This window comes from Mytilus edulis, chromosome 4, assembly GCF_963676685.1.
Source record: "Mytilus edulis chromosome 4, xbMytEdul2.2, whole genome shotgun sequence".
Taxonomy (NCBI): domain Eukaryota; kingdom Metazoa; phylum Mollusca; class Bivalvia; order Mytilida; family Mytilidae; genus Mytilus; species Mytilus edulis.
This window is the reverse complement of record NC_092347.1, coordinates 22,188,072-22,212,775: the sequence shown is the minus strand read 5'-3', so window position 1 is coordinate 22,212,775 and position 24,704 is coordinate 22,188,072. Positions and strand designations below refer to the sequence as shown.

The window sequence follows — 24,704 nt, the reverse complement described above, 5'->3', positions numbered from 1 at the left end:
TTCAAATGTAAAACAACATATCTTTGGTCTCAATTTAATTTATATATGCGTAATTCATTCACACGAACAGAAATAGATAAAATACAAAAAATGCCAATGCAACGATCTTAAATCAAACACATAAATGTTCCAAATCATTAGATTTAACTTTAACTTTTTTTTTATTAATTATTATACAATGACTAGAATATTTTTATAGAATCTGTTTATATAATCCTACTTATTACTTATTATAAATTATTTGTGTATAACCGTGATGTTCATTACATTATTGTAGGACACAGAGCACTAAGAGGTATGGCATAATGTATTACTGTATTGAAATAAAGTTAATATAGGAAAGAAGTTCATTTTATTTTGTTATAACCCAGTGAACAAACCTGGGAGAAGATAAATAGGGAAACAATTAATTCACATTCAAGCAGACAATAGCATGACCAAAACAAAAAATGAAGTAAAGACAAACAGCAAAAATCATACATATCATAACAATAAAAGAACAGTAGCAACATGAACACAACAACAACCGAAAGGGAACTCATGTTCTTTACGGAAGTCATAAGTGTCTGTTCTACTATTGCGAACCGCCGTTTTTTCTTCTTCTTCTTTTTAACTACACTGATGTGAGTCCTGAATGATCGGTAGCTATATAGTTATGATAAAACTGAAGCGTTATCCACCAGACAAATTGAAGTCGAACACATATATTTAAATAGAATTTTAATTAACCGCCGTTTGTTTTTGAACAATTATTACATAATTACTGTAATGTTTGTATCACATTTCTCGGTTTATACATTGGATAGATATTTACACAGCGTAGTAAAGAAGAAGGTGGTAAACAATTTATCAAAATCGTATCATTAAATGAATACTTGTCGAAAAGATAACTATTATATAGATTGTAATTAATAGTAACATTTTGTCTGATTTGTTTGCAGTAAAAGTGCCACGTAAGTAACTTCAAGTTAATACTATGACAACTTACAATTTAAAAACAAATATTTTAAGTTCTGTTTTTTCAGAATACAGAATCAACATACACATTAGCTAACTTTTGCATGTTGTGTTTGTGTGACTGTGGCATTTTTACGTACATAGGTGCATGCATGACCTATTAACTCTTGTCGATATGTGTCTCATCAGCAATCAAACAACATCTCCTTGTAACTAAAATAACTCGGTGATTCTGGTCTCGCTATTTTTTGTGTTCGTACTATTCCCTCTGTGTGTGTTTGTTACCTTGCAGTTGATTATCGATTTACAAAAAGAAATCATCGGTAAACTACTATCGATTTAACTTTTGATCAGTGTTGAAGTGGCTGGGGCGTCTGAATTAAAATTGATATAATTTTATAATAATTTGTCAAAATGAAGTTTTTATCATGCTTTTTTTCAGAAATGTAATGAAAAGTATGGGTCACAGAACTATTTTTCACGCTACAGGTTGAGCAATATTGTCAGATTTTGTATAGATTAAGCATGAAAAATCAAGTTTGTGTGATAAATAGAAAACTACATGATAGAATTTAAAGATAAAACTTGCGAACATAGCTCTTATAAAATGCTTTCAAATAAGAAAAAGAAAAAATGGGATCACCCAACATTTATTTTTTTGCTACATTTTAAAATAGGTAAATTCACAACACTTTCTATTATGAAAATAACTTCATCTTAGTTTTCTGCCCTTATTTGGCAAAGTTTTTTTTTCAAATCAAACACAAAGATGGTGTTTTTGAGACAACCGTAATTGTGATAAAACACATAATTTTCTATATTTACATCAAAAGTCTAACATATATATATAACATACTCATGTCAGCACCCGATGTGATAAGATAGTGCATGCATTGTTACATAATTATGTGAAAATCAGGATATGATCGAGAAACATATATTAGCTGCTTAAAATCCTTCAAATAACAACTCGCTGATCAGTTCTGTAATAAGAAGCAACTTGACACATGCGTCCCCTTATCTTCGACCCTTAATCAGCCCAAGACACTTTGTATATTTATTTGTTTGTTATTCTTCTTTATGTGGTAAGGTACTGCATGTTGTAATAGCAGGATATGGCTACCTTAATGTTCCAATTGCGCCAGGTTAGATGTTTTAACACGTTTTTTGTTTTTTTTTGTGTATGTTTGTAGTGCTGTCTTATTATGTTCTTGATATACATTTATTTCAATTTTTATAACAGCTATAGGTTGTAATGTCCCAAAGGATTGTCATATCACAAATCCGTATACTGATGTTCCCTGCAATGGATGTGAACCAAAGGATGAAGATTTATGCTGTAGAGGCTGTCAAATCCAACGCAATCAATATTATGCATAAATAAAAAGATTCATAGCTAATTTTACATTGTTATGATTCTTCAGATCTTTAATGGCTAATGTGCATTGCCGTAGCGAGCTATTGGTGTCACATTGCAGAAGAAAGTCACCTACATCGGCCTGATTTCTTAAAATCTGACTACTAACCAAATCAAAAACAGTTGGAGAGAAAAAAAAAATAAACAATGTGTTTGCTAAACATTCTCTATTTCGTTTAAGGTCGGTTAGAAATAATGACCGCTATACGCTAACCGTTTTGTTTTATGATCTTCATCACGTGCACAGCAGAATTATAAGGTAAAGTAATTTCAAATGTTAAAATGTTAACGTGATAAACTCGGTAAACTCGGATTGGATAGCATTGTAAACATAACATGGAAGTAATGCTATATAATGGATGCATCTAGTGAACTATAACGGAAATCAAGTATTCCAATTTTTGCACTAAATTTTCACTTTGGTCGATGAATTAAGATGATTGAATACCGAGTCAAAAAAGACAATACACTTTGCACATCTTTTCCGTGTTCATCACAAATTTGATAGTTTTTGCTCACTTATGAAATAGCAATCGTTTATGAACTTAAAGAAAATCACAGCAATGGCAGATAATTCAGTTATAGTATCTGATGTAAAACATATTTATTTAACATGCATTATTATGCTCTCGTAAGGAATATGCATATTAAATTTGCCGTTTGATATTAAGTTGCCATCAATCAACTGTTTATCATTCATTACAAAATACATTACACATAATTTGAGTAAACGGAGAGTTTAAGTATACAACAACACAAAAACAAAAAGCAACAATCTGAGATTAACAAACGGTATCAAACAATATCTATCTTCTATTGAGTGTACCAGGTTCTTACCCTTTTTCACGAAATTCATGATTGATATAACATAGATCTTTATTGTTTAACCACTTACACATAATTCCCAATATTACATACACATCAACACACAACTAATAAAAGCATTCAAAGTATTCACTGACGACGTCGATAACTTGAGAGCGATATGAAACAAAGCATTACTAACTCTTTCAATTTGACTTTTATTTTGGAATGTGGCATAATTGTGTAAAAAGAAAAGTCAAATGTTTAAATTGGAAAATAAAGAGTCTTAGATTGTATGTACTCTATATGATCTTTTGAATTTTTTAGTATCCACATCTGATTCTCGCCACCTCTAGAAAAGGCAGATTCACAATATGTTTGATGCCCGGCTGTGATTGCTGCTTAAAATAGATGTTAATAATTAAGAAAGAGCTTTTGTGGAGCTTCGAAGACCCAGCCATATACTGTTGTTTGTAAGAACACGTATGTAGCTTAAGTATCCAATATAGTGATGGAAGGTCTAGTTCTATATCTTTGGTTGAAATTCAAAGGAACATAGAACAGCCCTATGATTATCAAGGATTTCCTCTTCATTAAGTGTCGTAAGGATATATGTTGAGTTTCCAAGTGAATTGTCAATACCTAATTTATTTATCAAGTAGTTTATGTAATGAGATTTACATACTAAAACGGTGTTGTTTGAGGCTTTATCTTCGTGGACAATATATTTGTTATGGAGGTAGGCAATTCAAATAGTTTTTTACATCACAAAAATAATTATATATAGTATTTACATACATGTATGGTTTAATAACAATTGAAATTATTTTTTTCAACTGTAGTCCAGAAACTATCTGAAAAAATGATATTAATATTAGAAAATGTTCTAGATGCCTAGAGGAAACGATATGTGCAGTGTTGCAATGTAGTTTAGATAAGAAATACACAGAAGTAACCATCATAGAAGTGTCCACCAATGTAAAACAAATATGTCTCTTTTTAGCAGAAGAATGCGCGAAACTATCGGGGATGGTAAATTGTATCGTCCAGTACTCTACCATGTTTTCTATACCATATAAATGTTCATTTCAATTGACTACTGGTCCGACGCAAATTCTACTGGTCTCCAGTATATTCGAACCCTGAATTGAAGATTTAATTGTCGAGTACCATACCACTTCTCATTGTAATACCAGATAACATTGTACAGTACAATACCACTTCTCATGGTTATACAAGATAACAATATTTAATGTCCAGTACAATATCACTTGTCATGGTAACACAATATAACATTGTACAGTACAAAACCACTTCTCATGGTAATACCAGATAACAATATTTAATGTCCAGTACAATATCACTTGTCATGGTAATACCATATAGCATTGTACAGTACAAAACCACTTCTCATGGTAATACCAGATAACATTGTTCAGTACCATACCACTTCTGATGGTATTTCAAGATAAGATCGTTCAATACCATATCATTGTTCATTACAATTCTTGATTGTATCGTCCAGTACAATAACATTGCAATTCTAGTTTTTAGAAAGGTTTAAGACGTCTGATTTGGGTATATCAGATGCATGTTTAATCCATTAGCAGATTTCAATCAGATCAGTTGAAAGGCCATATTCATTTTATTAACTATTTCTATAAATATTTGTTTCTTGATATATTATACCATCAAACTAGTATGCGGTCAAATGCGAAACAATGGTCACATTAAACCCTTAGGCTAAAGAAACTTTATTCAATTCATTTAACTGCTTATACTTTTGGCTTCAAACACGACAAAGCAAAAGTGGCACTATCATCGTAATTTGGAGGAAAATGATTCTAAACTTCGAATGCGCTCAAAGTAAAGGAAAGTGTAAACAATTAATAAATAAGATGACAACGGTTTTTTATTCTGTAAGAAGGTCATTATATATTTGCAAATTTAACAAAACCGAGTTGAAATATTGATGTTAGATGTTATGCAGATGTTCTATCAATTCCTAGTTGGTTGAATCATAGTATGCAGTCGAATTCTTGAAAAATAATTACAGAACCTAAAACAAAATATAAAATTGTTTCTTTTTTTAGGTTATACTTTTCACTGCAAAAGTTGCAACAAAACAAAGAATGACAGTATAAATAAGTTTTGTTAACTAGTATTGCTACTTCGGGGAAGTTGTATAGCCACGATATTCATCTAAACAATAAATTGGTTCTTTTTAATTTTCTGGACACTCCTGTCTTTAACCATATGAAGTCAAATACAATGGAAATACTTATCCGTGATACGCTTTTATTTGTGTATAGTATCAAAGACCATCAGTGTGCTTTATTTCCCTCCTCCTTTTCTAGCGAGGAAATGGAAATGATTAAGTTCCACATTATGTGTGTCACATGTGGAGCAGGATTCGCTTTCTCTTGCGTAGCACCTGACATCTTCCCCAGATTTGGTGGAGTTCGTTGTGTTCAGTCTTAATTTTTTCTATGTTTTGTACAATGTACTGTTGATCCTTTTCTTTTTTGTAATGACGTTGTCAGTTTATTTTCGAACTATGAGTTTAAATGTCCATTTTCGCCTCTGTTTTAAATGTAAATAGTTGTATTATGGGAACATTTCACACTTAAAATGTTCTACAAACTTTACTGAATGACAAAAAGCCTTTTTGGAATGCATACTTATCTGAACCGTTTAAATTGATAGCAGATTTTATAAGTTTAACAATGTGATTGTGACCTTACACGGTGTACACGTGTTCAGTAATTTCCCTGTGGTCGAGAGCGAATAATTTAATATGTGTTTTAATGCCCTGTACCAAGTCAGGAATATGGCCATTGTTATATTATAGTCCGTTTCTGTGTGTATTACATTATAACGTTGTGTTGTTTGTTTTCTCTTATTTTTGAGTGTAAATTCACATTGCGATAAGACGTGTCACGGTACTTGTCTATCCCAAATTCATGTATTTGGTTTTGATGTTATATATATATGTTATATTTGTTATTCTCGTAGGATTTTGTCTATGTGTGTTATATTTTAGTGTTATGTCGTTGTTCTCCTCTTATATTTAATGCGTTTCCCTCGGTTTTAGTTTGTTACCCCGATTTTGTTTTTTGTCCATGGATTTATGAGTTTTGAACAGCGGTATACTACTGTTGCCTTTATTTAGTTGTTGCTTAAGTAATTAATTTGAGTAAAAGTCAGTGTCTCTAAGTCATGTTTCTTGTTCATAAAAGCTAAACAAATTATTGTTCTGTAAGTTTGAAATATATGTTAATTTGAGGTAAATTCTACCTGACAATACTACTAAACGTATATTGAAATAAAACGACATAAAAAGAAGTTATATTAGCAATTGAGACAACATTTTACATGAGACTACATAACACAGTAGAGATATCAACAATGAGCAAAGCCCATCATGTATATATGACACCGAAATCACATATCGACAGCAAATCAAACACGAAAACAAGCCGACTGGCCGTGTATTTACAATAAAACACCCACGTCATGTGTATCAGAATAACACTGTTATCACGTGCTCGCTTTTTATCAATACTATTCCTTTATCTAGGATATAAGAAGTTATATACAGTTTTAAGTAATATAATTTTCTGTCAAGCTATTCTATGATATAATATTTAGGTTTGAAGTCAAGGGCAATATGATGGCTTATATCCTGGATAACCAACTGAACTAAGCTTCGGTGGACCCCGTCCACTACTCATTGCAAACCATGAAGGCATATATATATGACAATCTCTATGAGCACACGGATTTATAAAAAGAGAAATATTGTTTTAATATCCAATTCTAAAGTTAATCATTGAATGAAAAACCTTCAAATCAAAATTCTACTAAATGGTTTTCGTATAATAACACTTGACCCCTAAAATATTTTTCTTATTTTTACGTATTAACAGAAAATAACACATGTTTCGTGTTAGTGTACCATTTACAAGATAACAAAACATATGAACAATCAATATATTATGCTACTTTATTTTATATAAAAAATGAAGTAGTGGTGAAGTGATCATTTTGTTTTAAATACATTATATTAATGTTTATAACATACTCAGATAATTGTGGTTGAAGAATCTAGAATCTGGCTAAAATCAAACATTATCATCACATGCCTTAATGTTCAAAGTAAATTGTTGTTTATAAAGACGCATTTCGTTGTGTTTGTCTTGTGTCAACTATCTTTTATCTACGTATGTTTTTTTTCTAATTTTCTTTTCAGCCATATATGTGTTGCTTTCGTTATTTAATCTTTTTTCCCCTCTTAGTTTTATTTGTATACTCACACGGTAAGCCATTACATCCACTGCCATCTTTACATCCGGGCGCTTTACAACTACATGCATCATTTTGTGAAACGCATTGTAATCCATCGCTACATTTAGTTTTGTCTTCGTTACATTGGTACTCTTACAAAATAGTAATATTCATTCATTATTCCACAGAAATAATCATATTAACAAAACAATCAACTCATGTTTTTTTTAACAATCCCTGTGTACAAGCTTTACTTTTTTGTACGATTTGTTGACATATTGGCGCATTTTTTTATACTATCAAGGCATACGGTATTTTAAATATTTAAATGTTTACATCTCGCAGTTAAATAATCAAACTAGGGTTCATTTACTCAGTTTATGTAAATTATCGCAGATATATGAGACCATTGTGAGTAAGTTTGACAAATGTACTATCATGTTATTTATTTGTGCATTTTTCTGTCCTGGGTGTTCTTGCATTAATCCTGTTTATTTGTACTGTATTCCCATCCTGTAGTTTTGTCATTTAAGTGGTATATTTAACATTGCCATTCACTGTGAAGTGTCATTTGGCTAGCCATAAAACCAGGTCCAAAAAAATATTTTCTTAAAATGTCCTGTACCAAGTCAGAAATATGGCAGTTGTTATCTTATAGTTTATTGTTATGTATGTTTCCCTCTTATTGTTGATGTGTTATCCTCGGTTTAAGTTGGCAACCCAGATATGTTTTCTCTCAATCGATTTATGACTTTTGAACAGCGGTATACTATTGTTGCATTAATTTTTTAACAGAAATTTTGTCTCACAGAATCCATAGTTGAATACAATGACAAACTAATTTTTAACTTTTATCTATCTTTTATTAAAAGGTCCGGATTTTTAGTTAAAAAGGAAAGTCATTTTAAACAGTATGACTTAAATTCTTTCCTTTTACTGCGAAATGAAATTACAAATTTGTTGACAGCTACTCAAACCCAGTACTGATTTTTTTAAGATACAACGTTATGATGTTTATATAACTCGAATACAGATGTGAACATTTCTCTGCATTTGATTTAACTGCCACCTAAACCTACATTGATGAGTTTCTACTATATTGTATTATAGTAAATTTTCATTAATATAAACATAAGAAAATATGATCAAGGCCGTTGAAGACATTTTCAAGCAAAGACGATTTATTATTTCACGTTTAATTTATAAAAAGTTCGTAAATCGGATAGCAAATAATGCAATATTTTCTTTAGTCAAACAAACTGTTGAAAAATTTACCTCTGCAATGAGCTTCATTTTCATCAGACTCGTCCGAGCAGTCGCTTTGGCCGTCGCAAACCAGTTCCTCATTTATCCACAGTCTATTGTCTCTACATTTCCATTTACCTGGTGGACAGGGGTAATCTGAAAAAAATGGTATTACACCACTTCGCAATCTTGATTTTTACACTGGACATGGTAGAATGTCCTGACTTATTTGTAAAAAATAACTTTATTCTTAATTATTTAGAGTGACAGCAACCATTTAACGTCTATGGAGAGAACATTTTTATTTAGTTTTTTGACGCTATTAATCAAATGGTTATTTTTTTTCAAAATTTAACATTAAAGAGTATGGTGAAAAATATGGATTCAGAACAATTTCGTCATTTTATCTGCATAGCTAGAATACTATTTCCATCAAATTGGGGATTCGAATATATATTGTTTAAGAAAAATCATATCCCCTGCCCCTTGAAGTTTAATGGTCGTTTCCTTGCTAGTTGCTACTTTTTAGTTAATTAATATCTTCAACTAGAACAGGGTTCTTGTTCAGATCTTCCAAATCGATAACTTATAGATATATCGAAATAACAAACAAAAGCTGTGGAAATTACATGATTCCTTAAATAACCTCTTAGATACAAGGATTTAATTTTGTATTTCGTCTACTAAATGCTCATCAGTGACGATCCAATTAAAAAAAGTTGTAAAGGTCAAATATAGTACGAAGTTGAAGATCATTGAAAACCAAAATTAATAAAAGTTTTGCCAAATACCGCTGATTTGCAAAATACAGCTAAGGTAATCTGTTTCTGAGGTAAAAAAGTCTTAGTCTTTAAAAAATTCTAAATTTTTGTATTAATGTGACCATATCAATGCTATTCCATGTCAGCACAGAAGTGCTGACTACTGGACTGGTTATACCCTTTAGGAATTCAAACTCCAACAGCAGTGCCATAAACCCAGCGATTGTAAATGAGACACTGGGGTCATCAACAGTAAACTGGTTATTTACTACGCATGCATCAAAACAAATCCACACTCAGCCAAAATCTCACAATCGGGAGTAGGACACAATCTGTAAAATTAAAGATCAGACGACTCTACAAGTATCTTAACATCCGATGACGAAACGTGTCGCTAGTGAGTTGTGACATAAACACATTGTATCAGTTAATCAATTTGTGAAAACCTTAAACGGGCTTCTTCTAATGTTGTATAAAAAGGCTGTTGCATATGCTATATTCACTCAAACTTAAATAGTGTACATGTATGAACCCAATTTATGACATCACAAAAATGCAAGTATGTAATGTTCTTTATGGAAATAACTAAATTGTCAATATTTACAGAAATGCAACCTTTATTAGCACAGACGTTTCTTTCAATACACATACTAAAAGTATCTGAAAATATTCCACTCATAGAAAAACTATGTTTAACAAATTAAAAGAGATGAACCATGATTGGAAGACAAAGGCTACTTTTTTTTTTATAAGAAACAGAACGGATGCAGCAGCTGGGACTGATGCAGATAGATGAATTTGAAGTTAACAGAATAAACAACGTTTAATCATAACTGGATACGTCCTTACAACTATATATAAGTATCTAGTATGAATATGTGTGACATCAAGCAGATCCTTTTATATTGTTAGAAGTTAATATAAAAAAGTGGATACAAAATACAGTAATTCATTAATTAAAAAAGTTGCACTCTAGTAATATTTTAAATGACAAATCTAGAACATTTGTGTATATTTAACTATTTCTTACAGATGGAATCACATGTTTTCCTGAAAGTCCGGCAAATTAGTTTCTTAATTATCATAGATATACTTTACCTTTGCAAATTTGTGTCGATTCGTCTGATGTGTCCTTACAATTTACATATCCATCACATAAGTATTCTTCGTAGACACATCCTAGTCCGTTTGAACACTTCATACCTCCAAAGAAACACTGGTAGTCTTTGATATAATCGAAACAATAGATTATTATTCCATTTGATGATTAGACTTCTATTACTAAATCGGTCGACATCCATAAGTTTTAATGTTTATGTTCGATATTTTAGGTATAGATTTCAGATTAGGTGAAATGAAAAGGGTTATCTGGAGGAAACTCAAACATGAGGAATGAGGGACTTAAGAAGAACTCTCGTCCGTCATTAATGGTATGGCTATCAAAATCGTATATAAGCAAGCGCGATTTCCTGCCGTAAACCTCAAAGATGTGAAATACAAACCCCCGGATTGCTCATGTATATCGTTAAAACACAACTATGTCCAACTGGTCATGTGATTACTGGCAACTCTGGCATCATTACCATTGAACAACTAAAAGAGTTCTCAGTTAGCTGATAATACGTCTTTATTTCTCAGTAATAAGAAAGAAATTAAAGTTGCTATGAATGAAATAGATATTTTAGATCATTTTCTGGGTTAACTTTGAATAAAAATAAAATATAGGGTATATGGATAGGAAAATTAAAAAATGGTAAAGAATTAATTGGACAAATAAACCAGTCAAAGCATTAGGAATATACTGTGGTCAGAACAAAGAAGAATGGACAAAATTTAACTGGGAGAATAAAATTTAGAAAATGGACAGATGATTTCATTTATTGGGGAAACTTTAATCGGGAAAATTCTTATTATAAAAACATTAGTTTTACCACTTTTTACATTTTTGGCAATTGCCTGTACAGTGCCAGGGAAATTTAGAAAAGATTTATAAAGTAAATGTTATAAATACATCTGGGATGGAAAACCAGATAAGGTTTAAATAAATATCATGATAAAGTCATACGAGGAAGGGGGATTACAAATGATCGACATACAAAATTAATTTATGTCTCTCAAATCAGATTGGGTAAGTAAACTCATTAGTAATGATATTTCAAACTGGAAGTTCATTCCATTAAAAAATCTCTGTGTTGTTGGTATTATTTGGTTGATTTTTAAGATAAATTTTGAGAAGGAGAAAATTCTAGAATAAACCAAACACATTTCTGAATTTTATATAGAAGTATTTAAATGTTGGGTAATATCAGGCGTTGAACAGACGAACCTTCATCACAGAAAAAAAACCAGGTAATTTGGGGGAACTCACTGAATAATTTTGAAAATAAAACCATTACTTTTGAAAATTGCATTAAGAGTAACTTGATATTATAGCGACTCTGGCTATATATCTCAACATTTTATTCTGCAAATATTAGACTGCAATAACCATTGGATTGCAGAAATATTTTTTTTTAAAAAGCCATCACATAAGACTGGTTTCAGAATTTAAGGTCTGAAAGTTTTATTAAAAGTATTGTAAATATTCCTAGCCAGAAACTGATCTTGAAAGGTTATTACATATTGGCTTCAAGTTTTTACCTTGACATGTTTCCGGGTTCTCGTCTGAGCCATCCAGGCAATCGGCTACACCATTAAAACACGTAGTCTATGAATACACTGTTGCTTGTCGCCACACTTCCACATGTACCAGAGACACTGAAATTCTGAAGCATAGAACTTGATGTCTAAAGCCGTTATCTCTACCTTGTCATGTTGTGTGTAATGTCATTTATCATATTATCTCTTTGTAATTTTGCTTTATGGCAATGATGTTGTCCTGTTTTCATAGACTCATGGTTCTGCGTGTTCATCCATTTTATCTTACAAATAAAATGTATGCTAGGAAAAACAGGAGACAAATGACAATTTAATCCATTCTGTATCGCTATGTTTTGAGTTCTTTCGATTTCTTATGTTTTTGTTTAATTCCTTCTTAATCGACTTATTACCTTTGAACATCGGTAAAACACCGTAACCTATATATGATTAAGGACCTGATATATACACCCTCTTTTTCATGCATATCATCTGCACAAAATGTAGTATCATTATAACAACGAATTATCACGTTTCCAAAAAGTCCGAGGACAATTCAAAACGGAAAGTCCCTAATCAAATGATAAAACACATCAAACGAATAAACAGTAACTGTAATATATGACTTGGTAGAGGCATTTTTAAATTTTTAGATATAGGTGGATTGAATCTGATTTTATAGCGCTAATAGTTGTCAAAGGTACCAGGATTATAATTTAGTACGCCAGACGCGCGTTTCGTCTTCATAAGACTCATCAGTGACGCTCATATCAAACTATTCATAAAGCCAAACAAGTACAAAGTTGAAGAGCATTGAGGATCCACAATTCCAAAAAGTTGTGCCAAATACGGCTAAGGTAATTAATATATGCCTGGGATAGGAAAATCCTTAGTTTTTCGAAAAATTCAAAGTTTTGTAACAGGAAATTTATTAAAATGACCACATTATTGATATGCATGTCAACATTGAAATGTTGGCTACTGGGCTGGTGATACCCTCGCGAACGAAAAGTCCACCAGCAGTGGCTAAACCTCTCACTTGTATGACAGTTGCAGTGAAATAAAAACTGAAGGCACCCGTTAAACATTCGAATTAATGATTTTTAACATCACAATTAAAACGATTGGTTTAATAACTTCCTTGAAACCAGTAATCTTCAATCAAGTGATCATGATAGGAAATGCAAGACCTGAAATATGGTTATCAAAGGTACCAGGATTATTATTTAATACGCCAGACGCGCGTTTCTTCTACATAAGACTCATCAGTGACGCTCAGATCGAAATAGTTATAAAGGCAAACAAGTACAATGTTGAAGGGCATTGAGGACACTAAAATCCAAAAAGTTGTGGCAAATACGGCTAAGGTAATCTATTCCTGGAATAAGAAAATCCTTAGTTTTTCCAAAAATTCTAAGTTTTATCAACAGAAAATTTATAAAAATTACCATATAATTGATTATCATGTCAACACCGAAGTGCTGTCTACCGGGCTGATGATACCCTCGGACACGAAACGTCCACCAGCAGTGGCATCTACCCAGTGGTTTAAATAGTTATCAAAGGTACCAGGATTATAATTCAAAAACCAGACGCGCGTTTCGTCTTCATAAGACTCATCAATGACGCTCAGATCGAAATAGTTATAAAGGCAAACAAGTTCAAAGTTGAAGAGCATTGAAGACCCAAAATTCCAAAAAGTTGTGCCAAATACGGCTAAGGTAATCTCTTCCTTGAATAAGAAAATCCTTAGTTTTTTCCAAAAATTTAAAGTTTTATCAACATTGAATTTATAAAAATGACCATATAATTGATATTCATGTCAACACCGATGTGTTGACTACTGGGCTGGTGATACCCTCGGAGACGAAACTTCCAACAGCAATGGCATCGACCCAGTGGTGTAAATAGTTATCAAAGGTACCAGTATTATAATTTAAAACGCCCGACGCGCATTCCGTCTTCATAAGACTCATCAATGACGCTCAGATCAAAATAGTTATAAAGCCAAACAAGTTCAAAGTTGAAGAGCATTGAGGGCCCAAAATTCCAAAAAGGTGTGCCAAATACGGCTAAGGTAATCTTTTCCTGGAATAACAAAATCCTTAGTTTTTTCCGAAAAATTCAAAGGTACCAGGATTATAATTTAAAACGCCAGTCGCGCGTTTCGTTTACATAACACTCATCAGTGACGCTCAGATCGAAATATTCTAGCGATGCTGGAAAGCTGCTGCATAGAGCGGAAACTTCACAATTTGGAAGCTGGAGTCATCTTTTTTTTGTCGTAAAGTCTGTATTCAACCGACCATATTGTCAATTTATTATTTGATTTATGATATGAGGCAGACTTAGCTTGAACGAATCATATATAACGGCAAAAGTCATACCTGTACAATTATCCTCGTCTGATTTATCGCTACATGTAGGGAAACCATCACAACGACTTGTCTCAGCGAAACACATCATTTTATCAGCACATTTTGTTTCTCTTTCCGAACATGGTTTTGCTTTTAAATACAAACATCAACGTATTAGAAGGTTTCTTCACTTCAACATAGGGAGGTTTGATCTAGTCAATTATCTTTACATCTTGATTGTACTTTGTGCTATTTAAACTATCTCTCGTACTGCATCCTGTTCAATTACTCCGTGGAATAGGTTTCATGGAATTAAAATTACCGCCCATTTAAAAAAAAAAGTCATCTTAAGATAAAAAAAAACATCTAAATAAATTTGATTATCTCTGACAAAGAACGTCGAGCTTCTAAAAAAAGCAATTATACCAGAATCAAAGCATGCCCATTATCTATCAGACACAAACTATGCCTTAATGGTAATTTTTAACGACCTTGATGTTGGATGGTAAGCTTAAAAGCAAAACGACCCGATGGCTAGTAAATTTTTTGGGGAGTTCCTCTAAAAATTCACATCAGCACGCGATGAATTCAACGCATGTCAACTGTAAACTGTAAACTAACCTAATAATTTTATCACGACCAATCCACAGCAACTGTTATTATCAGCGAGTAGACATATTAGACAAAACAGTCTTTATATCATTTGAAAGGTAATGGTTAGTTTTGACGATGTAGAATGCTGTCTACTGAATATATATGTATGTATAATGTTTTTGCGGTATGGGATTTGCTGATTGTTGAAGGCCGTTCGGTGATCTATAGTCGTTAATTTCTGTGTCATTTGGATCTCTTGTGGAGAGTTGTCTCTTTGGCAATCTTACCACATCTTCTTTTTTATACTAAATACTTTAAAAAAATAAATACTTGTTTACCTATACATGTGTCAGGATACTCATCCGATCCGTCCAAACAATGTACGTATCCATCACACTGTCCGTCATTGTCAATACATTGTTTGTTATCGCTACAACGCCAAAGGTCCGTCGAACAACGTTCCGCTAATAAAAGACATTCCATTATTGTGACAATTGTTGTTATTTTTTTTTATAAAATATTGAATCTTCTTGATTTTTTTGGGGAGGTTTTGAAAATTTATGTTCTGATACTATATATTATATAAATGCAATTACAAAACAGTCTCAACAAAAATACCAAGCTCCAAGGTAAATTCAAAAAGGAGGAGGTCCATAAAATATTATAAAATCAATCAGGGTGTTTTATACGTTATTTTGTTTTAACATTGGCAAATTTATTACTCGTTAACCTACTTCGACATAAAGCTTCTTCCTCATCTTCACCATTGTCGCAATCATTCTTTCCGTCACATAGTGATTCGCGGCAAATGTGGCCTTGGATACCTGAACCATCTGAACACGACAAACGTAGATGACAGATGGAAAAGATGTCGTCTGCTTGCCATAGGATGCAATCTGTAGTGAAAATATACAAACCGTTAGAAAGCACTTTCATTATTACAAAACAGGACAATATAAAAAAAAATATAAGATATATATACGAAAATGAGTTAACTGAACAAAACAAAACTCACTTTTCCAATGAAGTGATGAGTTCAAGTTAATAAACCAATAAAATAGAGAGAAAATCATCTGAATCATATGAACTTAAACTTGAAAAAACCCGTGTTAGAATTTTTAACTATTTCAGTTTTCAATTGATATAAGGTATTTTTTAATTATATAAGATAACAATGTTTAAAAAGAAACTAGAATGCAAAACTAGAATGGACAACAATTATATATAACATTGGTTACCTTCTTTAGATCTGCTTCCATTCGTATTAGCACCTGCTGAGACAACTGATAAATACAATATTCCTTTGGCTATTTGGATATACATGTTGATCATCATTCTTTAGCTAAAACAAAGTAAAAAAAGCATTGCTTAAGATCATTTTTTTTCCCTTATTGTTAAGAGTCTTTATATGCCCCTTTATGGAAATTTCCATTTCTAAATAGCAACATTCCAGCAGCACCTGCATACGGGGTATATATCTCTCAATTGATACGATATTCCCGTACTTGCATTTCCTAACATGATTTTCTTGATAGAGGGTTGCTACTCACAAGGAAGCTATTGAACCAAGAGTTCCAAAGGGTGAAGTTGAAATCATCCCTTCGAAAATTTTACGGACGCCATCACAAGTTGGTTGACCGTTATGGAATAACCGTTTCACAAATGATATCGGATATGTTCCTTACGTCGTAACTATAATCCCCTTCCCTTTCATGAATATGACCTACGGAATTAGACTATTTACCGGATTTGTTATTGCATAAGCAACACGACGGGTGCCACATGTTGAGCAGAATCTGCTTACCCTTCATGAGAACCTGAGACTACCCCTAGTTTTGGTGGGGTTCGTGTTGCTTATTCTTTAATTTTCTATGTTGTGTCATGTGTACTATTGTTTGTCTGTTTGTGTTTTCATTTTTAGCCATGTCGTCGTCAGTTTATTTCCGATTTATGAGTTTGACTGTCCCTCTGGTATCTTTCGTCCCTCTTTTATAGATTATGTTCAGTAAATGTACAAATCGGAAACGATCTCGATGTCATTTTGGTCGAATGGGATTAGTTTAGCAATTGTTCAATTGTTTAAATATTTTTTGCATATTCAAAACTCTAATTTTTATTCTGTGTCAATATTGAAAAGATTCTACGGGAAAAATTGATGGAAAGTGTTTGTTTTACATCTGTTAATGAATACAGAATGAAGATCGTGTGTGTATGTATTTTTGATAAAGAAAAATGTTTAAAATCGAAAAAGTAAGTATCTAAGCAAAAAGATGTCATATAAGTTAACATTTAGTTACAATATACACATTTTCCTTCATTAAAAACTAAGTCATGTTTCGAAATGACTAAATGACTAAGAATTATTAAACGTTCGCGGAATTTTATTTAATTTTCATTTTGTATACTATTCTATTACTTTGTGCATTGATTCTATGTGTTAAGCATCCGAATAAGTAGAAAATTTCTGTCGTATTTTGAAGCAATGAACTACTCTTTTATAAAACGCAAATGCATATGGTTAGATATTAAGCCCTTTGTTTTTAAAGATATGCGGTCCTATATATTTCAGACAGTGACAATTTCGTATATTGTTCAGTTAAATCAGAATAGATTGGCATGCTTTATTTTTCATCCTCATGATCACACAAATGGAAGAATATTTATATATACTTATTGTGCTGCTTCCTTTCTCAGTTATTGTGAATCCTGACTTTTAAAAGTAAGACTTATAAAGTTACAATAACTTACCTCTGATGTGTGTTGTGTTCTTAATCATGTTTTTCTTGTTCCTATATATGCTTTTTGATAGGAAAATGTCAAAACCATTAACTTCAAATTTAAACTTCTTTTTTTGGTAAACATCCATAAGTACCAGATAATAAAAACATCCTATTAGATTAAATCAGTTAATTTTCATTAAAATAAAACGTTATCATATGTATAGCTTTTTTTTATTATACTTACGAATGTTTTAATTTTATCGACTTGGAATACTTATTTCCGACATTAATATGGGCAATGCTTAAATGTCATGTATATGTGTCAGAGTGTGGACTGACAAAACAATGTCATGTATATGTGTCAGAGTGTGTACTGACAAAACAGAATATATAATGCAAAATCAAATAGACAACATGGTTTATAATAGACAACATGGTTTATAATAGACAATATGGTTTATAATAGACAACATTGTTTATAATACATACATATTCCAATTTAGCTTTCTAGTTTCAATGACATATTTGACCTATAAAGGTTTGTTTTTATAGATTGTGACTTGGATGGGGAGTTGTCTCATTGGCACTTATATCATATTTACTTATATATATCATATTTACTTATATATATGTATATATATTATATATTTCTTTCTTTAAAACACTTTTAAATAAAAGCACTTGTTCGTATTAACGACTCAATTATCATCGATTCAGTACTGATATTATTTTTAACAAACTATTTTTAAACTCTCAATTGAGAAAACTCACAGTGGTGAGTTTGATGTTTTTTCGGTACGGAGGGGATTGCCTAAAACCTAAAATCCTTTTTAATATATAAGCGCCGTAATCGTATACATTATGTGTGATATATATAGAAAAAAAGTAAATAAAAAAAACCTTAAGGCCAGTAAGATAAAGCTGTTTCGTATTTTAAAAAAAAATGACAATTCCTAGGGACATAACCAAACAATGTGTATTACCAAAAACAAAAGGTTGATATAAGTTGTAGACCCATGTTGTCATCAGATGTATAAAATAAGGTCGCAAAACCGATTGTTCGCCTAAAGTAACAAAATGACAACTGTGGATGGTATTTACTAATTATATTATGTATGAATTATATTATGTATGTATGTGGTGTGCAAAACGTTGAGTCAAATTCAATTTTCATAAAAATCACTTGAATTGTGCACGCTAAAAATCTTACCTTTCACAGTTTGAATATTTGATTAAAGTAAAATCGTCGAAATTGAAGTTTTTTAAAACTTTTATTCGATTTTGTACTGAAATATTTATTATAAATTCTGGAGCACACCAAAGCACCAACACCTCCTAAATTCTTACTATCACATGTCATGAACTAATAAGGAAATGCAGGGTATACGAAATTCTATTAGCAGTGCACGTAGAATTGACTCACTATTTAAACATGTAGTAAGGAGCATCAATGGCCGAATGGTCTAACTGGTTTATATATATTGAGGTTGTGAGTACAAACCCCGTACGTGGCGGATTTATTCGACCTCGATTTGAAATAACTTGGAATGCCAGTTTTTAAGCTTATGATAGTTGGTTTTTTCCGGCTTTCTCCACTAAAAAAAAGCTTGCCAATGCGAAATAGCGAACAGTGCTTACAGTGTCATTTAACACAAACTATAAATTAATCGAAAGTAGTATAACAATTTTTTATGTCTAATGTGCTGTTCTATTTTTGTTCGTTGCAAAATCAGTCATCTTCAAACATGTCATAGGCATAGGACATTATACGGGAAATGTACATATATGTTCAGAACAGCTAGACGAATCAGTTATTTTGGAAAATTTCAGAAAAGATATGATCGGATTTAATCGTTTTAAATAAAACAAATAATAATGTACTTGAATTGAATAAGTCATGATTATTTCACAAATGACATTTCACGTTTATAGATATTTTTTTATCTTAGTTGTTGTTTTATATGATGGAAATATAATGTTATTTCGTGACATTTTATGTGTATCATGGTAGATTACATTGGATAACTATTTTATCAAGAAATCAACTCTTTAAATAAAAGTATTTAATTGGATTTATTGCATTAACTATGTTAAGTTAACACAGCAAAATGAAGCTTTCAATGTAACAAATAAAGGTTAAAAGAATACCAAAAAATGCTGAATTCGAAATTTAAGGGAAAAGTGGTATACCGCTGTTGAATAGTCATAAATCTATAAACCTAGTCATTAACCATAACTGAGGGAAACACATCAATTATAAAACCAAAGAAACACTAAACTGCAACAAAAACAAACGCCAACAAACAAAGAAATGGTCTAAAAATTGACCATTTGATCGTTTGATATATAAGACAAGAACTGATATAAAAAGCTTGCTGATAACAAAACATAAGAAAATGTAAGAATCACAAAAATATGAATTCCTTAGAAAAGTCAAAACGGCAAGTCCCTAATTAAATTGCAAAATCAAAAGCTCAAACACATCAAACGAATGGATAACAATTGTCATATTCCTGACATGATACAGGCATTATCTTATGTATAAAATGCTAGATTAAACCTGGTTTTAAGCTAGCTAAACCTCTCACTTGTATGACTATATAAAATTCCATTATATTAATAACTATGTATGAACAAACCAAACAGACATGATAGGTAAAAATGTCAAAAAATAGGGATACAGCAGTCACCATTGTGTTATAATCTTAATCACTATATAAACAAACAATCATGTACCAAAGAAGCACAAAAAGGCAAAAGGAATTTATTTGTGTTGTTGTATTTGATTGGCTGTTAGTATTTCACGGTCAAGTTTAATTTCCTTTGTTATGTACCTGTACATTTCCACTGAACGACATAAGCGAGTGTAATATTTGAAAAAGACGTCTAGTTAAAGACTTTAATACTACCACCTAACATACGGTTAATTTCTTTTTTAAATGAAAGAATAATGATTTAACTTTGATTTTTGCCCGGTCGTCACAAAATCGTACCGTGTAGTTTTTATAAAATTGACGTTTATTTCAGAAATCACTTGAAAATTATAGAATTACGGCATGTTTTTCAAGCAAAAAAAAAAATTAGACGTATCTATTTTAGGCATAATTAGAATTAGATTCTTAAAATATTGAAAAACAATATTTTCAATTGTAAGTCCGCATACATTTGCATTCCTTCTAAATATTTGTCATTTTATAAGAAAATTTTCATAATCCTGACCTTTTCGGATCTACAATTTAATTTTTATGAAATGTTTTTGGACTCTACTAGTTTAAGAACACACAAAATTACTCGTCAGTTATCGTTTTTTCATTCAAGACTAAGACTTTATCTCAACATTTTTTAAAATCACAAATTTCTGTTATTTTTTTTAATGTTGGGTAAGAATACTATAGTTTCCAGAATTCCTTATATACGTCGTTATCGGTTTTTGATTGAATATGTAAGTCGATTTCCGTGTTCTTATAGTGCTAGTAGAGTACGATAAATCATATGTAAACGGTTTTATTTCTATCTTCAACTTCAGTGTAGCTTAAATAGATATAAAATCGTCCGAAATTAAGATCAAATCAAATAAAACATAGTTTTTTAGTTCTGTCGAATTCAGCCCTTTCTAATTAAGGAGTCGTATCGGAAAATTGTAGAAAATCTTCCGAGTCGTGTTGAATTTTTAAAGTTCAGTTAATATAAAATCCTTCCTTCGTAAAATGCAAAAACTATCAATTGGTTGGCACAGATGCATAGTCTGTCAGGTATTCACTACATAGAAACTATGTAGTTTAACACTTAAATGAAGATACAGTTGTATTGCCGCAGTGGAAAAATGGCAAGACGAAGTTTACAGAAGTATGAACAAACTAAAAAGAAAACATCCCATTTGAAAGTACAAAATATCGTAAGAGTTGCTATAAATATTTCACAAGTAAGCACAACTTATAATCTTCTGTTTTGTCTGTACAAAGACTTTGTACTACAATTACCAATTTTACCGAGCCAGTCTCTTCTCATATATCAACGAGGCAGTAGATCTACAACTCATTCTGATTTGTCTGTTTGTATATTTTGCAAATGTATAAAGCGTATAAGCAAGTTCTTCATAAGGTATCCTCTGAGGATTAGACTCATGAGAATTTTACTTGTAAAGCTTTATACTATCGAGCTTGCATCACTAAATATTTACTTCACAATTTGAAATCAGAAAGTAAGGAGCTATTTAATGCAGAACATGAAACAGCTTTTCTAACATTTCACTGGATCATTCAATTTAAATTATGCCACCTGCTTTAAAAACATTTCTGTATTATCTTTTGGATGATGGTGTATATGCGGCAGTTAAGTACGATATACCTACCTATTGACAAAGTAATTAGATGTATGGCTTAAGCAGAATGCATATTGTCTATAAAAAGACATTTTTTAACTCATTTTCATTTAGGTTTATCATTACAAATGCACCGTAAATATGGACACACCTTTGATAACTATTAACAAGTTTGGCAGATCATGAGATTAAAACAAACTGAAGATGGGGTATACATTCTACATGGTATTATTTCTTCTTCTGGGGGTCAAACCTTATCCAAGACAACGTCGTCCTTACTACAGAAACAATAAAATTTCTCCGTATGATTTTGGTTGGCTCAAAGGCAACATCGGTTCATTTGATCTGTTCATGCAAAGGTATAGGTATAGGGGGAAGGTTGAGATCTCAAAAAACATGTTTAACCCCGCCGCATTTTTGCGCCTGTCCCAAGTCAAGAGCCTTTGTTAGTCTTGTATGTTTTTTTATTTTAATTTCTTGTGTATATTTCGGAGTTTAGTATGACGTACATTATCACTTCAAACTAGTTTACATTTTTGTTAAGGGGCCATTCTCAATTTTAAAATCAATCTGTAGTAGATCTTAATTGTGTCCGCTTTGAGCAAAACCTCTGCTGTACTGACATATGCCCATACCAAGGAAGTGGTCTTTGTATGAATATGTTGACCGATAAGAATGATAGGATCACAAGTGAAAATGAAACTATGATAGTCCCATATCGCAATCTTCCGGCACCTAAATAATTTGACATCCCATTGGTCCCACGTTTCGATCATTTAATAATAATTATGATAACGGAATATTAACATAAAAAAGCCAAATAAAAGGTTCAATATTAGGATAACCTTGTCCTTCGTTTGAAGCGCTGAATCAACTTATAAAAAAAGTAATTATATAAGTGCCAAAGTAGCCGAACATCATCACCTGTGTAATTAAAAGTACAAAGTACTTTGTAAAGTGTTGTTTGATTAAATAGATACCTCAAGATACACGGCGGCCGACCAAAGTAAAATCAAACACAGTTTGACGTACAATGAGTGATCATATTTTCCTTGTGATGTTTTATATCAAAATTGTCTATTTGTTGATATAAATAAATATACTAGTAGCACTTTACTCATTTAAGTCATGTTGGTAAGTACTCTTATCATATCTAATATAGGGATATATAACTTTTGAACTATTTTGGATCTCGGTCTATTTCTGAAATTTATTCTTACATACTCTTATCATATCTGACAAAGGGATATATAAATTTTGGACTATTTTGGATCTCCGTCTATTTTTGAAATTTATTCTTACATACTTTTGATCTTCTTAACCCTGTATACTAACATTGCCTGTGTAAATTTTAAATTGTGTGTATGCACATTGAACGACAAATCTATGTGACGCATAACATTTCTGACGTCAGACACACAAATCAATGAATGTGTTTAAATAGATGTTTTTGTATTCTGTTAAATTGTTCCTTTTAAATTTGTTATACGATGATGACTGATGTACCCATATTTTGACTATTTTATTTATAGTGTCTGTTTAGTTAACGCATCAATGTAAATGTAACAGAATTTGATGAGACTGTCATCAAAGTTAGAGGGTTAGCGCTATAAAACCAGGTTTAATCCACCATTTTCTACATTTGAAAATGCCTGTACCAAGTCAGGAATATGACAGTTCTTGTCCGTTCGTTTTTGATGCGTATTGTTATATGATTTTGCCATGTGATTATGGACTTTCAGAATTGTTTAGTACTTTTGTGATTTTACTTTTTGTTACGATATGAAGGCATTTCGAATATGGCACTGATGTGAATTATAGATGATTCTACCACTTTCACTTCCATCTTCATGACATTTTGTGTCTTTATATTTTGATGAGTTCTCTATGTGTATTTTTAAAAATTCTCGATACTCGATACTTAATTGATCTACATGTGGAGATCTAGAGTGGTTTTAAAAAGACAATACCTTGTTCGATCTTCACCCTCCTCAATCTGACTTCTTTCTGACTATTGAACTAAATCATCGATGTTTTTCTTTTACTTTTCTCTTCTGTTTAAAGATAAGCAGCAAGGGAGTAGTAAATAACTAACAGTTTTCCTCGTATTTAATATTAACTTAGTAAGTTAACGATGACCATCTCTCTGACTTTCCTTTATGATATTTCACACAGGAGTATGCCCGATAAGACACATTTTTGGCCAAAAGATATAGGGTTTTGACAAATTTGTTAAATTGTTAACTTTTCCTTATTTATTGGAAAGAAAGATGCTTATGTTACATAAATGTGGGTTGTTTTGGATTAAGAAAAACAATGGACATGTATCAGGCATTATCATCATTATTTCATGCAAATATACTGATATCTTTACACTTTAAACATTTGTGGAAATTTTAAGACGGTTAATGTCTAAAAAGAAAATGGCTGCACTTATATTCATTCTCGATATTTAAATATGTGTTGTATTCAATGATAACTCATTATAAATATTGTAAGTGAACACGAATGCGGCCACTTCCGTTTAGATAAAAATCACCTGAAAAGAGACGTTTAATGGTATATTTGATAGATTTTTCATATTTAAGCTTGAATTTGAGCAGT

The 24,704-nt window shown here is 31.5% G+C and overlaps 1 protein-coding gene across 2 annotated transcripts in view; it reads left to right on the top strand.

Moving 5' to 3' along the window:
• LOC139519228 (uncharacterized) overlaps positions 1 to 2,357 on the top strand; it is a 28,396-nt gene extending 26,039 nt beyond the window's left edge. For both annotated transcript variants that reach the window (XM_071311171.1, XM_071311170.1), the window contains exons 6-8: positions 278 to 295; positions 942 to 953; positions 2,201 to 2,357. In XM_071311171.1, coding sequence (XP_071167272.1) covers positions 278 to 295; positions 942 to 953; positions 2,201 to 2,337 — 167 coding nt within the window. In that variant the 3' untranslated portion in view covers positions 2,338 to 2,357. The remainder of the gene's footprint in view (positions 1 to 277; positions 296 to 941; positions 954 to 2,200) is intronic.
• The last annotated feature ends 22,347 nt before the right edge of the window (positions 2,358 to 24,704 follow it).